The following is an 18,288-nucleotide window of genomic DNA, read 5'->3' on the forward strand; positions in this document are numbered from 1 at the left end:
GACATGTCCTTTTTGCAGCTATCAAAAGGCAAACGTGGCTTGCTTGTGATCATTCTGTACAATATGCTTTAGGAATATGCAGTATTACTGAGGTGGCACAATGGTTATTGTTTCTAAAAATGGTTGCTGATGCTTGTGTCAGATGGAGCAAAGTTGAATACGCTTAGGTGGAAAAGAAGGTTCGGTACCCCCTATTTGTGTTTTTGGATCACTTCTATCAATAAATAAAAGAAGCAGCAACCGTATTTGAGTGCAATAATGTATTAGCATGGCTAAACCTGATACAGGAGGAAACATTTGGTAGTGGTGTCTAGACACATCACAGTGGCTTTTTCTTGGAAAGTCAAGCCACTGAGACAGTTTTTAAAGGCTTTATCTGTGTTTCTTAACTATTTTAATCAAAACTAAAACCTGGTTCATTAAAACCAGGTACAATCTGTGATTATTTAGTGGATTGGTGGGACTGTACAAGTTCAAATCTGGAACCTCCTCTTAACCCGAAGGATATGACATTTTTCTTTGTGTTATTTTAGCAGTATAATTTTTGCAGGTGCTATTAGAAGAAAACAAATCACATCTCACAGTCACTTTCTATGGCCTGGGTACTATATGTGGAGGACCTCTTAATTCAAGCTGTTGAAACATTTAGGAAAAGCAAATTTAAAATCAAGATGGCCAAAATATGCTGCTGTATATGTAATGTATCTCCTTGAGTCATTATCTATTGTATTTTCTTATGTGTCTGACCACCTAAAGGACCTTGCTTTGCTTTTAATTGGTATGTTCTGCTGCAAAGTCCACTGTGAAGCCTGGGCAGCTGATTCTCATCTGGAGGCTGCCTGAACTTGCTCCTGAAGCTTGTTACTGTTAGAGTAGAAACATAGAAACCAAGAGACAGCAAAAATGGATGAACTGATGGGAAGTACCTTGGCACTCTGAGACTAAACAAGTCAGTTGTCTGTGCTGCTGCTGCCTGGACGTTTTTCCCACAAAATCCCTTTATGTAGTGGCTAGCTACTCTCTTTTAAAGGTTGTTTTGGGATCAGGATTTTGAGGATACTCAGGCAGAAGAGGGTTTAGTTTAAGCTGTGCCTGTTGTGGAAAAGCTTTTTTACAGAGGAAAACTGTGTGTGTCTGTATCATGAAGAACACTGTTAAAGCCAGGAAATTTTATGATGGTGGGTTTTGAACTTGGCTTCCTCTCTTTCCCATCTTGACAGTATTTGAATGTTTCTCCTTCCAAGTAACAAATGATTTTTGTGACTATGTAATTTACTATACTGTCCCCTCCCCTCTTTTGATGGAGTTTCTTTTCCAGTAGCACTATTCTGTCAGGAGCAATACTAGATCGTGGTGCTGTTCTCATCATCATTGGATGGTAGACTGTTCTTGGTATTCATCCTCTGCAGTGCCAGCGCTATGTCCAGTTCTCTCAACTGCTTCAGGAATCCCCGGTTTGGCAGGATGCATCGGTGCCTTGATACTTGTTCGATGGCATCCACCACTGTCATGTTCTTGTAAATCATCAGGTAAGCTAAGACCAATGTAGCTGATCGGCTGCGCCCCATAGCGCAATGAACCAGAACCTTATCTGTGGGAACAAAGAGATTATGTAGAGGTGATGTTGGGGTGTATGTGTATACATACATACATATATGTTTTTCTTAATGGTGAAGTTACACTTGCTAGCATTTATTAGACTTTTTTTTTTTTAAACAAGTGGGAAAGCCGAATCTGTAAGTGTTATGTAAGTCTTACCGTGTAGCCTGGACACCATCTACCTTGGCGTTTACAGGTTTAATCCTAAGCAGGATATCTTTCACTTTATTTTTAAGCGATATTTGCAGAGAAGCCCTGAGTGTTGACATCTTGCATTAAATAACAACAAAAGCCCACCTCGCCTCACCTGATGCCCTTCCTAAGCAGAGTGTGCACAGTTCCCTCTTTGGGCATAATGACCAAAGCACAAGGGTGAGGGAGGGTTTGGTAAGTTCTTCAGTTATCCTTCCACGAGGATAAATAAAATGCAAGGAGGTGCTTGTCTCAATACTATCAGCTAGAGATAAAAGGCAACCCACTGGTTGATTTTGAATTTTTTGTTCTAGTCACCAGTTTCCCTCAAGATCTAGAGCACATCACTTGATCAGTCTGCCCGAGTATTTCATTTGTAAAATGTAGCTAATAGAACTTTCTTAAGGCTTGGTAGTATTTTGAGGTCAGAGCTGCTAGAGATGTTCCTAGATAAGACAACCAACTGGATACAAAACAAACTACCTTTTTGACTGTGGAAAAGCTGATTCTCAGTTCTGTAAGTCATTTTTTTTCTGAGTCACCTCCACTCAATCATGTTGAGTATAAATAATGTTTTTCTCTACTTCCCCGTCCTCCTAGATTGTTTTCATTTCCTTGCAGCAATGGACTGTGTTATCTGCAAATGCACAGCTCCTGCCAATAGTTTTGTCTCTGGATAAATGTGCATCAAGTTTTAGCTTTTTTCACATTGCTTAGTTTAACTTTGGATTTCCACTGTCACAAAGTTCTTGGCTCCAGGCACTAGCAAGGACACAAACTGAAGTGGAATGTTCCACACTTGTGATGTCCAAAAGGAGGTGGAGGAAGAAAATAGTAAGTCAGTTTGGGTCTGATTGTCAGGTTTTGAAACACTTCAGAAGTTTTCCAGAAAGGATTCTGGGATAGCCTAGCCCATGAGGGGGCGCACAAAGGGTTGAACTGCTCAAGGAAGTTGATTTGGAGCTATCTAACATCCTGCTAAACTGAATTGCTAAAGGAGGGGAGAGGACTAGATTGGTGTCGGGGGGGACCCCTGACAGGGCCAATAATAGTTTATCTCTGTTCACTATGCCTGGTGAGAAGTGTTGCGTGCAAAGCCATGACTTCTACTGATTAACTCTTTTGCTGCTAGGGAGCAAGAGGGATGTGTTGGCATGAATAGCGTTGCTGTGTAATGGATGTATCAAAACCGGCTAGCATGAGGGGATTAATAGTTACAATCTGTATCCTAATCTCAGCAGATAGTTTTAGAGGCATCTTGGCAAAATTCCAGTCGCACTGATAACTGCAAGTGCCTCTTCCTGTCATGGAAAATGATAGTCCCTTCTCTTATTGTTCTAAATATTTGAAATGGATGAAAACTTTTATTTGTTTGGCCCTTCATGCCTCTCACTAGAGCTTCCTAGCTTGTAAATGGATGGCTGCTGAGGGAGACAAAATAAATGGTAGGACAAGGGAGGCTTTACTTTCTGTGGATGGGAACCAAGAGACCTAGGAGAAAATGTGCTGTTCTGTGTTGTGTTAACAAAGACAACAGCCATACAATTTCCTGAAATACTTTCTGATTGTAGGAAAATGAAGATCTGGCATTCTCATGTGCCAGTATTCAAGATCTGACTGCCTATAGAGATAGGATGCTGATAAAACTCTTCAGGGCTGAATCTCTTCTGTAGTAGTTTGTAGTGCCTTCAGCTTCAATGTAAGGACAAATCTGAACAGTCTTTCCTCAAGTGGCCAGAGTCAGAGAAAAATTGCAACAGCACATGCCTCTTGAGGGAAGGTGAATACTGAGGTATCTTTGGTCAAATGCCTTAGGACTTTTTATCTGTCTCATATGCTTCCTCCCACGTTGCTATGGTGTCTGTCTTTAATGTATTTTTTCCCATGACATCTCTGCATGAATAGAAAATGCTGCTATTCTCCTCCATTTTACATTCTGAGGAACTAAGACACCAAGAGAATGAATACTAAATTTTTAACCTAGAAGGGATTTACAAACCTCTTAAAATAATGCCTTGCCTTCAGGTAGTTAGTCCCCTCTACTCTAAAACTTTAAGCTGCCGTAAGCTTTGAATTCTGTATTTCTGTCTTTGTGCACACCTGAAGGATAGCATAACTGTAAACAGTTTTGAGGTCACCTCTGAAACTTAATTTTCCACTTTTGGTGTTTTCCCTGTGCTCAAGTCTGTCTGCCTGTTCTGAAAATCTGCTAATAGTGCCCTGGTCATGGAATTTCTTCATAAAAGTTTTGAAGGTACATCAGAATTATCGCATTCCATTAGAACGGTGTTTTGGCTGCATTCAAACTGAGAGGCTTTCTGGCCTGTTACTGAAACAGAGAGGCTTCTTCATTTGCATGATAACTTGTTTCAGCAACACTAAGTGACTATTAAGCACCTGCACAGCCAAGAGCATTCTGTAAGAAAATCTATGCAATCCATTTGGTTACTTATCTGACTGAAGGATACACCCCAAGCAACGTGACACAGCCAAAGTACATTAATTCATTCATACTTTCCAGCCACAAAGTGGAAACCTTTCTTTTCTCTGTCCTCTCTCTTTGCATTTGCTCAACTGTAATGCAAAGTAACAAATGACTTTACTGTAACAGGTGTAACTGTGTTACTGTTCACAAGTATTGAGCCCAGCTTACAGAGCCCTGAAGTCCTTTTCCTTACCACTGAAGGCAGGCACTTGTTTACTTACTCCAAAATCCTGCCTAGGAGTCTGGGTATTGTTTGTGTGTCAGGAGACATAAAACAGGAATTCTTTGAAATACGCTAGAAATACATAGCAGTTAAACTGGGTTGGCCTTCACGGATAAAATGAACAGTGTACATCTTCTGTGTACATGTGATGGAAGAGAGCGCTAATTACTTGTGTATAGTCTTTTCACCCTTGGGTGTAACAGGGACTTCAGTCTACTCTTAAATATTGTTTCTGGAGTTAGCAATAGAAGAAGGTCAGAATCTATTGCAAATGCATGTTAGAATGCTGTTGACATGCGTTCAACCCACATCTTTTCATGGGGATGTGCGTATGTGCCTTCATGGCTATCCTTGACTAGGATAGAAGATGGGCATTCAGTATGCTTTTTCCTCCTGAGGAACTTAGCTCTTTCTTTTTTCTTTACGATTATTAGATTAATTAATTCTCTTTATTTCATTGGTCTCCGTCAGAAGAGATCCTATTGTTTAAAGCGATGTAAATGTGGCAGTGAATGCAGAAAAAGTTACGGTTGTTAGTACCTACTTCAGTGGGGAATTTTGTCATGTGTAAGTAAATCCGGCCACTCTTTGACCTGAGCTTTGTCTCAGTGCTGCGCTGGTGCTTGGCATTGTCTCAGTTTCCTGGGTTTTGGTGTGGTTTTGAAACAAGAAGCCTGTCCCATCCTTCACTGCCCTAGTGTTTATTTGGCTGCAAGTTTTCTCAAGGTTTTACAGCCTCATATGTGCTTGTTCCGTTACCTTAGTGCCAGCAGATAAAGGTCACACAGGAAAGGGATAGTGATTGGAGTGGGGAAGTCTGTATTTCTTTCTTCAACTGCTGTGCCTGGTACAGACTTCTGGTCTCCTGCCATGGCTAAACACAGGTGTGCTTTAGTTTTGCATTCCTTCCCAAAGAGAGTACTTCAGACCTACTTTTAGAAATGTTAGGAACCTTTCTTGACAAGCGAGTAACTTCCTAAAGCAGTTTCTCCTGCTGTTAGGACTTTGATTTTAAAACCGATCTGCTTTCAAGTCTTTCTCCTGCAAGAGAAGAGACTGTTGCTATAGACTGTACTTGCTAAAAGGGAAAAATTGTACAGACCTGTCTGGCTGCTGAGGGCAAGCCAGGTAGTAGCTGTCTATAGCTGAGCTAAACAGCCAAGATTGGAAGCTGACAGGAGACTGGAAAATTGATATGCGACCCTCTGATATTAAGGGCCGGTACCAGCTCTACACTGAAAAATGTCCTAAACCCAGTTACCACCACTGTCTTATCTTAAATGACTGTTTCTCTGCTACTGGTTTTATATCCTCTGTTAAACTAGTCCCACAGATGCCTTGAATTATGCTTATCTAGCTTGAGTAAATATTGTCTTGTTTTAATTATTTTCAACACCCTCCTTACTTCTTTCATCCTGCAGTGCATTATCAATGAATTTAGAAGCTGAATAAAAGAACTGGTTGAGCTTGAAAGTGGGGAGATCATCAGCTTCCACTCCATGGTACTCCACACTCATGTCTCGATAATATTCTGGTCCTGTGTCCACATTTCGTTGACCGTGGGCTGCATTGAGGATATGGGTGAAGCCTGCCTTCTCAAGGCTGTAGCGATCTAAAGCAGTTTTCCTGTTGAAACAAAAGCTGTCATGTAAGTGAAGAAGACTCTTCCTCATCTAGCAAGCTAGAAAAACTCTGATTTTGGTATGTGTTAATTGTTAATGAAATTGGCGATGCTTCAAAAATGCATCAGTTGTCATTGTAAAAATTTTAAGATGTTGTCGTTTAGAAAGAGAATGATTCTCTGAAATTTATAATGCTCTTCGAAGTCAGAGCACCTTACATATGAATGTATTCCCTGGCACCTTACATATGAATGTATTCCCTGGCACCAAAGTAATGCAGGCAATACCGGCTTTTATTTGTCCTATGCAAGTAGAAACTTAAAATACTGAGAAAGTAAATTATTCAGGGCAGATTAGTGGCAGCGCTTGAAGTAGGACCCAGGAATGTTGCTTTCCCCTTCTCTCCTATCTTTTGGTATTGTAGAACTAATAAAGGAATCAGTAAGATGTGAGTAGTAAGATCAGCTTGAATTCAAAAAGCTCTTCATCTCTAAAAGAACCTCAGTTACTGAGCATTTTTTATGTATTTATACCTACAATTTTATTTTCCTCAGATACAATCCCTATCAGTCTTCCTCCTGCTGTCATGTTGATTTAAACTAGAGGTCTTAAGCAAAAAGAACTAGATACGGAAGCCAGATATGGGCCATGAGTAAAAGCTGTAAGTCGTATTTAGTTCAGTATCCTATTATTTGTTCTCCTTTTTCTTTTCTTTTCTTTTCTTTTTTTTCTTTTTTCTTTTTTTTTTTTTTTGAAAAGAGAAGTCAGAAGAGGAAATCCTAGATGTTTGTGTGTCAGCAGCTTGAAATTCCTCAAAATGGGCAGTTTGAGGCAGACATGTAAAAACTCATTTTTAAAATTTCCATTGAAGAAAGCTTTTAATTTTGAAAAGATCTAGTCAGGAAAAGCAGGTTTCGTTAGTGTCTAAAAGGACTCATGAGCTTTTCACAAAGAATTTTATAGGCTCTGTTCAATTAATATATATTCACAAAACTGCTACTGCTATAAATGAATTAGTGCATGATATAAAACAGCTTTTTCCAGCCAAAACTACCTCTCACCATGAACATTTGCTGAGCAATGTGTAAATGCAACTACTGTCACACAAAATGTCATCTTGGGCTAGCTGTTGTGTTTCATAATCCTAGCGGTGACAACTCAGAATGACTTGAAAATGGTCGACTGTACCTTCCTGCTTTCTCTCAGTCAAAATCCCCTTTGAGCAGTCAGGAGCGTGATGATTAGGACAGTTAACTGGGATATGGATCTTCAGGGTCTCATCTGTGTTCTTTTGATTTAAATCAAACTCATCATAATTGGATGTTCTGAGTATATCTTCCTCCCTGCAGAAATTTCCTTCTGGACAAGAATGAAGGTATCTTGACCTCACTAGCATTTTTCCCATGAAATAATATCACAAGTTCCCCATATAATAGTTGAAAATAATGAAGGGGGGAAAAATTCTTGAGTCAGTTTGGTGATGCCAGCCTAAGCGCTATAGCCTCTGGAGGACAGAGAGGCACCTTGCTGCCAGTGCTGTGACTTGTCACCTTCCCTTCAGGTCAGTAATCTCACTTCTGCCTTTCATATTCTTGTTGCTGTGACTGACCTAGAAAGATACATTTTTTTTTCTCTCTTCTATTGACACTCGTTCTTTAAGAGTCTCCTCAAGTTGGTATGCTCTGCATGTGTAGCCAGCAGAGGCACTTCAGAGCAGAACTGTGAAGATGCCCAGTATTTTCAAAACAGATCAAATGTTATCCTAGTCAAAAAAAAAAAAAAAAAAAAAAAAAAAAGGCTAGTGAATAACTATCCTCCTGGTTTTGATATGCTTGAGGTGAAATACAGATTCTGCTTTTAAGTTGTGTTTTGTTTTGCCTCCCTGATACTGGGATGGAGAAAATCTGCTTTCCATTCATCAGAGTTGGCCCAAAGCATATAACCAACAAACAGTGAAAGACTGATGCTTTCAGGTCAGAGATCTGGGCTCAATTAGAACCCCTGCAAGTTGAGTCCTACATGCTGAATAGCAAGCAAGTAGGACTGCATTGTAGTTGATCACTGGAAAAATGAAGATTAACTGTTTGTGGTAGGAGGGGAAAAAGTTCTGATGTACTGTAGATAGTATCAAACTTGTATTCTGCATCACTGCTCAATCTAATAAACAGCATTTGAATTAAATGATATTGTTCTTCTGAGCAAGGACAATGTCAAACAATATGTTGTATGACAATCATTAACATTTGATGCTGCTACATTCATCTGAAATCCAATTTTCCTGTTTCCTTGATTAGGTTCTCAGGAGAATGTGTGTTGACACAGTGGCTGCATCTAATGCATTTGTTTCTGACAGTCTCGATAACTGGTGTTCTGTGTCTCAGGATCTCATCTTTAAGTGTTCAGTAGCCCCAGTGTTTAATAAGTATTCAGAAAGAAGGGATACTGTCTTTCATCAACTAAATAACCATTTAGCTCAGTTAGTCTCCCCCAGCTTCTGGGAACTGGAGCTAATTAGCACATACTGGGCAGGTTTAATACAGTTCTTAAGATGTTTCTTTCAGTGTGAGCATCTTAGGCCTACACCCATCTAGCTGCTCCTGTGTTGCCTAATGTTCCAGTGCTTAAAATGCCAAGGCATGTTGTTGGTCAGTGCCTGCTGTTCTGTCCTGGCACAAAGAGTACTCTGCTAGCAAGCACATGGTAGCTGTTTTGAGGAAAATCCATATTTTCCCATACTTCTGTCTCTTTCCCCTGTCTCCTTGCCACCCCCGCCCTGCTCCTCTCCAGATCTTATCCATAGTTGCATACTGTGAATTTGGGGCCCAGAATGAACTTCCATCATCCTTATTCAGTTACTTAAAAGGCAGTCAGGTGCTAACTTCTTGTCAGAGTTTGGATTAGCCGTTGTTTTACTCCTGACTTGTTGGAGTGCGGGTGTACACACACTGTTATTTTATTAGTTCGCTCAGTGTTTCTCATAGCTTGGATTGGAAACAGAATGAAGAGCAGAAATGCATCTACCTTGAATGTTATTGCAAAAAGCTCATTGTGAATATTCAAATGTGATTAGATCATCTTCTGTGAAATAGTTCTTCTCCTTTGAGGTAAATTATAAGCATACCAAAGAAATACTTGGAGAGCTCTCCAGTGCTTTGTTTTCTTTGCTGAAGAATCTGCATTCTGTTTTCCCTTGTGCTTGGGGTAGGGTGGTTTTAAAATGTCTACTTTTTAATTATACTTGTTATACAACCCCATTCAGCAATGTCCTTTTGAATTGAATGTAGAAAAGGTCACTTACTGCCACAGGTTCCTTGCCCAATACCACTTTTTTCTTTGTAACGTGAATCCAAATGTTGTTCTTTCTGCTGAAGTTGCTAATCTAGAGGGTAAAAAACTTCCAAAAATGAGAGTTCAACGTTGAGCACTCAAATATTATGATCCTAGTGGTACCACTGGAATTGGTGCTCAAACTGTGCTGTGTACTGGTGTTAGTTGAACCGAGACCTGCAACATTACTTCTGGCTAAGTAGAGCAGAGCTGCTGTAGGCCACGTGACTGTGCCTTGTGCATCTGCAAACAAAGCTATTGCTAGATCTGTAAGGAGCATGTTGGTATGTTGGTACCTTTTTTTTTTTTTTTTTTTTTTTTTTTTTTTTTTTTTTTTTTTTTTTTTTTTTTTTTTTTTTTTCCTTTTAGGCAGATAGCCTTGACAATACTATCTATGGAAAGCGTTTTCTAAGATTTCTGGTCTCTGATGTTGTGTAGAGATCTGAGGAAGCTGTTACTGCATAATACAAAACAGCGTTCCGCAGAGCCGCCGGCGGCGCCTGCCTTAAGCCCTGTTGTTACTGCAGCTGAAGGAAAGGAAGTGCAGCTCTGAGCCAGTCAAGTCAACTGGCAGTCAGCTCCTGGAAGAGGATCCCAGGCACCAAAATGTCTTGCTGGAAGCTCTATTGTTCATATGCTTCTTCTACCTCATCTTTGCTATTCCTTTTCAGGGGATTTGAGCAACAGCAGTTTGCTGGAGTCCTCATGTTGTACCTGGGCTGTTTTAGCCTCAACCATGTATGTTGATTAATTTGTCCTTCACAATGCTCTTGAGCACTGAAACAAGCTTGCTGGGTGTTAATTTCCCAGGTGTTTCCTCTCATACAGGAAGAAGTAGCACATGGCCAGGAATGTCCTTCAGAAGGATTTCTTTCCCCTGTCAAATGATGCATTTTTACAGTCTGTCTTTTGAAGAAAACTGAAGTGACGTGCCTTCTTTTTACAAGAGCAAGAGTGCTTGGTTTCAAACTTCATGTGGAAGCTAATTTTTAGAAAGCACTTATGCTTTGTCTCTCCTCTTCCTCCTCTCAACACTTGATAATTGCACTTTATCAAGTATTTAATAAAAGATACATCTAGTGTTTTGAAAGTTTTTCAATTCTTTCTTTTTGTAAACCCCAAAGCTGTGCAAACAGCCCAGTCAGACCACCACTTAGTATACTAACCTGGGTTTGTCTGCTTTTCATTCTCATCATCCTTCTTCTTACTTTGTATTTTTATCGTAAGTACTGTGCGGTATGGGTTGTCTCTGAGCTCATGGCCTGTGCTGAGGCTCTTACACCACCGTAATACAGGCAATAAAACCTAGGTCGTGCTGTGTCTGCTGCATATTGATTGCCAGTTAGCACAGAGTTAAGAGCAGGCTGTTAAGTTCTCATATAAGGGGACACAGATGCCTGTAAAAGCAATTTTTCTCTACCCCTTAATGTGTTTTGCTTGAACTGGCTTAGCCCATCAGTGAACTCCATCTTTGTGTGAAGGACTAGCTTTGTTTCTAACTGCGGCCGAAGCTGTAGTGTGGAAGCATCCCTCATTATTTACTGCAACCACAGGCTAATTTCCTTGTGTTTCATTATGAGGCTCCCGGTTGCATCACAAGGAGCGGGGATGCTTTTGGTCCTCCTTGCAGTTTCTGTCATGCCTTAGTTACCAATATTTTGGATAAAAAGGAAGAAAATATAAAAGCATCAATATCTGTAAGTCTCTGAATTGTTGAGGTGGCTAATAGCATAGGATCACTCACTGTTGCATGAATCATACTCCTTGTTGGAGGATTTATAACTCTGTTTCTAATCCATTTCAGGCTAGAAATGGCACAGATTTCTTTTCCTTGAGCTTGGCTCACTACCAGAATTTAGTAGTCAAGCTAATAGTATTCCTCTTATTCTGTCTTTGGGTGCTGCTATTTCCTAATAAAAGGCAATGAATTTTTCCATTTCTGTGGTAATGCTTGAATTCAAAGTAGCCACTGTTAAGAGTTGCTGCAAATGCCCAGTCTAGGAGAAGCCATGAGCATTTGATTACTCTTGCGATTGCTTTCGTTTTGTACATCTGCACCATCTGTAGTGTTAGCACTTGATTTCCTTTTGCATGACACAACTCTGGTCTTCAGTCTCTGTCCTGAATGTGCTTCTATGCTTAGAAGGTGAAATACTGCACTAGGAAATAATCATAAAAGTTTCAGTTTATTTCAGTTTGCTGAGAGATGAACTGGGCAGATTTGTCTCATGTGAAAACTTGTCAGGTCTTCAGTTTGACAGAGCGCGTATGCTGTGAGTTAGGCATACCCAGAAGTTTCTCTCTGTACAGCAAAGCACGCAAAGCCAAAGCACAGTGCTTTGCTGAATCAAGCCCTGCTTTTACTGTAACACAGGTGGACTCAAACATATTTTTAAAGTTCTGGGGTAAGGAAGAGCACTTTGATACAGGTATGCCACTTAAATGGTGACAGTTGGAGATAAAATCCCTTTCACGTGATCTGATGTGTGAATATAACCCTATCAACTGAGAGGGAAAACTGGCTCAAAAAAATGTCATCCAATTTCAGATTCTTCCCCAAAGAATATTTATATATTTAGGCTGTGCAATGGTAGGCCCAAGATTTTATCTGCACCTGTGCTCAAATTTAAAGGTAATATTCATAGGAGAAAATGCAAGTATTGCAGCAAATTTTTCCTATTCTGGAATTAACAATGTAGCTATTTACAGTGTAAAAGACTTTTTTTAAGTTGCCTTCTTCAATGTATCAAATCATTTTTCTCTCTTTTCAAAATATTATCATCAACATGCTTTATTCCCAACTATTGCTATGGAAAATTCCCAAACCAATGCCACTGGAAGAGGAGGAAATACAATTTGCAAACACCACAGCCTGCACCTCCACCTAAAGTATTAAGCATCTTAGTAGCAACTATCAAAGGGGAGAGACCAGTGCTCATAACAAAAACTGGAGTGTATCTAAGAGCAGGGAAGTAATTCTCTGAGACTTCTCATCAAGAAATGGGTAGAACAGCTCCTTCCGCAGGTAAATTGGCTCTTAGCTGGTATATTTATAAGCTCTTAAGTAGAGCCAAATCTCCTAAGCATCATGCAAAGGATGAGCAAGGCAAACATGTTTCAGTATAGGCTATTAAAGCCCACGTATGATCTGACCAAGACTGACAAAGCAAGGAAATCTGAGGCAACAAGTTGCTAGGAAAGGAACAGTCTCTCTCCAACTTTTCCATTTTCTTAACCACCAAAGGAAAGCTTGATGCAGGATGATAATTTACCGTCTGGTCAGTGTCAGAAAGAAGCTTTCGGAATATAGGCAATACTGACACTTTCTTTAGAAAACCTGGCAGCTTTCCCTCATAAGATGTTGAGAATTTCCAATAATGCTGACCAAATTTCCTTTAACTCTAGCATCCAGCAAATCTAGAGATAGTATACTATAGTATCCCCTTCTTCTGAGGTGTTGCTCCATTTCTGTGGCTACATCCTGTTCGACTAGAACAGTTCTTTTGTCTCGCTGAAAATTGGGATCAAGCTCTTCATAACTTGTAGTGGAAAAAGATTTAAGAGTCAGTTTTCCTCTAGAACAAAACAGTAGATGGGGTTTGTAAGTGAAGTAAGTAAAGGAAACTCCTTTCTGCTTTCTATATAGTGAAGACAGCAAATGCATTTGTAGTCAATCTATTTCTAGCCTTGACTCCAGACACTCATATGTGCCTCTCAAACTGTTAGAAATCACCTACAAACTGAGGTGTTGTGTGGGGAAAGCTAGAAGGGTAAATGACAAGTGTTACTTGTCTTGGAAAGTGTTGCTGCTTTACGAGGTTTATTGTCCAGTGTTATGTATCTGATTTTCTGGATTGCTGAAGTGCTGTTACAATTGGCAGATTTTCATGCTAATGCAGTTGAAACTATGTCCTCATGAGTGGTGTTGTTATAATCTAAAGCTATGTATGCTCTTTTTGTAGACATCTTTAATTCCATGCAACCTGGAGCGCTCCTCTTTTTTATATGCTTAATACTCGCATAAGTTGTAGGAGTTCATAATGCTAAACAGTGGGAGGTAACTATCAGCTACGCTGAATGAGTTCCATCTGTTTTCTTCTAGGTTAGTATAAATTGCCTTTCTACTTAGTCACTTGGAAAAAGCCAAACTGTATCGGTTTTCTGGAAACAGGAAAAGCAGGGAGAGAGTTTGTTAAGCCTGTATTTAAGGTTTAACTGTATCTCTTAGCGGATCTACAGTAGTAGGCTCCAATCTGTGGGTGAACTACCTGTGTGCTGTGGCACCTTACCGGTGTTACGGTTCTCAAAACATAAGCCCTGGGGTTTTAGAACAAGTACAGACCACAGTTTTCTCAAAGTAAAAGCTCTGTTCGTATGCGGAAGTTGCTCTTTGATATTTAACCTGTAAGGAATTACACTCCACAATACTTTATTTTCTGTGCAATTAGCTTGAGAATGAGTATTTCAGGTATGGGTGAAATTGTGATTAGGCTTGAAATCCTGATCAGAGCTTGAGGATGATTAAGATGAAGACAGACTCTTAGGAGGCCTTTGTCTTCGGCCAAAATATTCTTTGGAATTCAGAAATATGGAGCCACTACCATTATCTAGGATACAAAGAAAAAACTACAAGCTGGGTGTCTGGTAGAGATTTTTTCCATGCACTTACAGTGAACCAAGCAAGCTTGGGATTAGCCAGTCAGACTGCTCATGCCGGTAAACTGGTGACCAGTACAAGAAGGAAGCAAGACAAAGCTGCTTTCCTTCCATCCCTATAAAAAGCTTCTGGATTTGAGCTGGATACATGCAAGTACTCATCCTGGTAACAGATAAATCAAAACCTTGGTGAAGCATGCTTTGTTCCTATCATTGGGCTGTCTCCTACAAGTTCCAGTGTTTGGTCTTTAAAAGTCCTTGGAACTTGCTGGAGGAAAATTTCAATTGGAGCTGAACACAGCATGTTATATTTTGAGGCTTTGATTATTCTGGGTCTGACAGGCTCATGGAGATTTCATTGCCTCTGGGCAATGTCTGCAGAGAAGCCTTGTAACAAAAGGATTGAGTGGCCTCACAGGGCTCCTTGATAGCCTGTATTGCATTAGATGGAAGACGTGATTACGTAGTCAGGGTAATTAATTAGCATTTCCATAAGCAGTCACAAGTCCTGTTAACCTTGTAAATGCAGAAGGCAGGAATGAAGCACAGATGTGAAGGCTCTGAAGATAAACTCTGCATGTGTGTGTTCACTTGATTTTGTTGATGAGCTCCACTAAACACTTTTAAGACCAACCTTAATTTAGCGTAGCTAAGGATGCAAATACAGTCAACAGCTGTTCACATCTCCATGACAGCTCTCTGGCAACCAGTGCTACAGTAAAATCTTGAAACGAAATGAACCCCCCTGCCACATTGATGGGGGAAGGAAGCTGTTGGTCAGACGTAAGATGCGGAGCTGGCTGAGAAAGGACATTAGGGCGTCCCTGGACTTCGTCTGCTTCAAATGAAATGTTTGTTCTGGTAATGAAAACTGCGTCTTGCCTGCAGGCTAGTTCTCACCCCAGATGTTTTGGCACTAGGTGCAGAGTTTGGCCTTATCTGACTGAAAGCAAGTCATTCTCTTGCAGGGGGCCCCATTTTCTGGTGAAGCTTTTTTTCTAGTCACTGGTTTTTGTTTGTTTTTTCTCCTCCCCACTCTTCTTCCTTTCTCCACTGGCTTTCTCATCTCCTCCCTCCCTTGGTAATCTGGAGGATTTGTTTCCTCTTGAAGCACTGTTGCTTTTCCTGGTTGAAGACCTGCCTGTTCTCCTATTCCCTATCCCCCTCCCCCCTTGCAGAAATAGCTGTCTGTCTGAAATGGATATAGCTCTAAAAACTTGTCAAGAAGCCTGTTGTCCTGTTCCCCTAGTTAGTTTGTATTAAGTGAAAGTGTTTTATTCAGTCACACCTCTTACATTTTGTACTTGAGTAAATGCTAACAAGCCAGCGTTGCAGGAACCATCACAGGAGCGATAATCTCTGGTCTTAGAGACTGTGACTGTCTCGAGACCTGTGGTCTAATTAGGCCTCTTTGCTCAGAGGGCAGAACAGTAGCTTCATCACAGAGATAAGAGTGACATTCTTCTAACCATTTCATGTAGAATAATTCTTCTGGTGATTTTAAACAAGGAAGTAGAAACAAAATGTTAAAGAGGCTGGCTTTTTTCCACTGAATCTTGAGTTAAAAATATCTACTAAAAGGTGGAGGGAAGGGAAAGTGGGGAAACCCATTTTCCCTTATTCCTGAGCCATTTGGCCAGGTCCTTCCCATAGTTTAAGGGGTGTGGGTGTGGGGTGGGTTTTCTTTTTGTTTAATTTTTTTTCCTCCCCTCTCTCTCTGGAGTGGGAGCCGCTGCTTGCTTAAAGCCCAGATCCCTTGTGTGTCTTTCTATGCCTCTGGCGCCACAGAAGTAATTGGTCAATGATACTAGGAGTCTGTAACTTTCCAAGCTGTATATCTTTTCTCTTTTATAAGCTGGCAACAGATGAATTTTAGGACCTTAAAAAAAATTATTGAGAACTTTGGAGTCAGTGGGGCTGCAGCTTGTGCCTTATAGTGTTGATGTAAAATAAATGTCGTGTTAGGGAAGGATGTAGAGAAAAATGGGAAGTCAACCAATAATGCCTAAGGGGTAAGAAAAGCTCTCTTGCAGTACTCAGGGGATGTGTGTGTGTCTGGGGGGGGGGGGGAGAGGTTCTGATGGCCTGTCTCTCCCCGCTGCAGCAGCCAGCTCTGTATGCCAGAATATGCCTGCTGCATCTGGCTTAGTCCTTGCTCAGCAGAGCTAAGTCTGTTCTTCAAATTACCATTTGCTCTGATCAGTGAGACACATCTCTGCAGCTTCACCCTTCCACAGGGTTCCACTTGTTTTAATCTGTTGCACTATTTGAAAATGCAGAATACTCTGTGTACACAAGCACAGGCTAGGAAATGGAAAGATACCTCTGTAGGTAAGCTATTTCTTCAGTCACTTTGAAGAATTATGGTTTAAGCTGTGGTACAATGTATCCAGCCCAGATGCTTCAGTTACAGCATTTGTGGAAGAGCTGTCCCTCTAAGGTAAATGACAAATTATTCCTAGGAATGAGTCATTTAAAAATAGACCGTGATTAGCTTCAACCTCTGCAGCCTATGCTGGTAACTACTGCTCAGAGCTCTTTAAGGGTAGACCCCACCACATTTACCCAAAACTTCCCTTGAGCAGCAGCAACCAAAACTGTCTGCTTGTACTGTGGCTATGGCAGACTAATTACTTTGTTGAACTCTGACTTCTGTCAAATCAGATCATCAGTGCTGACTACTGGCTAATGGGTGGCAGGAGGAAAGAAATACCTTGCTTTGTAGGTGAGCTATACCTAGCACTTACTCATCTCCTATGTAGAGGTTGGGCCAGACTTCATTGACGTGAGTGTACTTTGGACATCCTTTCCAGAAGAGTCGCTCCAGTTCAAATGCACCTGGGGTACAGTAATCCCCATCGGGATCCACTTTGACTGCTGCATAGGCGTTCTTCTTCCCGATGTTCAAACCTACTGATGACATCTTGTCCCAGGAGCAGGGTGCTCAGCACGTATGAGGAGATACTGAAATGCAATCGAAAAGGAATGTGAGGCTGAGGAAGCACAAAGCAAGTGAGTGCTGCTACTGTTAAGGAAACACTGGGAGCAGCATTGTCCAGGTGCGATCTGGTGTGGTGAGAGATGGCTGCATGTGCTCTGTGGCAGACGTGGACCCACACCTGGAGCTTGTTTCTACTTCTGCTGCCCCTGAGCTGGGTGAAGGGTGGTTTTTTGGATGAGCTCATCAGCAGTGGGAACAAAAGTCAGGGGTTTGTGATTAGCAAAGTTCTGTCTCCACTGGGCATTTGTTTTCTAGAAAATCCACTGGTAAGAGTTTGGTAGATCTAGCAGCCTGATCTAAGGAATCTAGAGCAGCCAGTGGAACCAGGCAAGGGAAATGTAAGATACGGCTTTATCGTTAATTGTTAATCTTCCAAAGGCTTCTCATTTTTTGTGATACTCAGCAATCCAGTGAGACTCGGTTTCTCCGTCCGACTGGATGCTGCATGCATCTGTTTTACTGTTTCAAAATCTTAATGCAGCTCTGCACATTGAACCTCATAGGCTGTTTCCAGAAATGAGAATTTGCCTTGTTGCAGCACTTCCCTTAAGCCAATGTGACTGACTGACAAAGTATTCTTTAGCCAGGGTTGCAACTGTCTGGGACGGAGAGCTTGCTAAGGTAGCAATCCATATGAGGAGATCTGAGTGTGAAATCTCTGCAGCAATCAGTGAGTGCTCTCTCCTAGTCTCAGCGTGGTATCACTGCAGCACCTTCTCATACTGCAGGTATACACTGGATTAAGGAGAACTCAGGTTTTGCCCTGTTTTTTAGTCTGTTTGCTTCATTCTTCTGATTTACTGACTGAGTATGCAGTTCAAGTATGGGCACCCTTCAGGGCAATTTTGGTCTCTGAGGCAGGACTTCTGTTAGCTACCCCTCCTCTCTGAGCAGCTTTCAGTACTAGAAGTTGTGGTAGAAGCTTTTGGAGAAGCCAGGTTCAGGGATTTTCTTTTCAAGCTCCCTCCTTTTTTAAAAAAATCCTTGCACACCTAGTGGTAGAGGAAGCAACAGAGCAATGTTATCCAGTAGCTAAAACCAGATTGTCATTAGTGTCGCTGAAAACAAAACCCATTGTCTGGCTTGGCCATGTTATCAGACCTATTTTCTTCAGAAGTGACAATCTTAATGTCCTGTGTGTTTAAGCCCGCACTGAATACTTTGGTTTCAGCTTTACGCATCT

The 18,288-nt window shown here is 41.0% G+C and overlaps 1 protein-coding gene across 1 annotated transcript; it reads right to left on the reverse strand.

Annotated features, from left to right (window-relative positions):
* Positions 1–1,343: 1,343 nt before the first annotated feature.
* DUSP29 (dual specificity phosphatase 29) lies at positions 1,344–17,027 on the reverse strand. The gene is made up of 3 exons (XM_085312169.1): positions 16,852–17,027; positions 5,905–6,125; positions 1,344–1,591 (listed from the first exon to the last, which is right to left on the reverse strand). Exons 1-3 carry the CDS (start codon positions 17,025–17,027, stop codon positions 1,344–1,346), a joined length of 645 nt encoding a protein of 214 aa, XP_085168295.1.
* Between the last annotated feature and the right edge of the window lie 1,261 nt (positions 17,028–18,288).

This window comes from Rhea americana, unplaced genomic scaffold (assembly GCF_003343005.1).
Source record: "Rhea americana isolate MKP2758 unplaced genomic scaffold, rheAme1 scaffold_36, whole genome shotgun sequence".
Taxonomy (NCBI): domain Eukaryota; kingdom Metazoa; phylum Chordata; class Aves; order Rheiformes; family Rheidae; genus Rhea; species Rhea americana.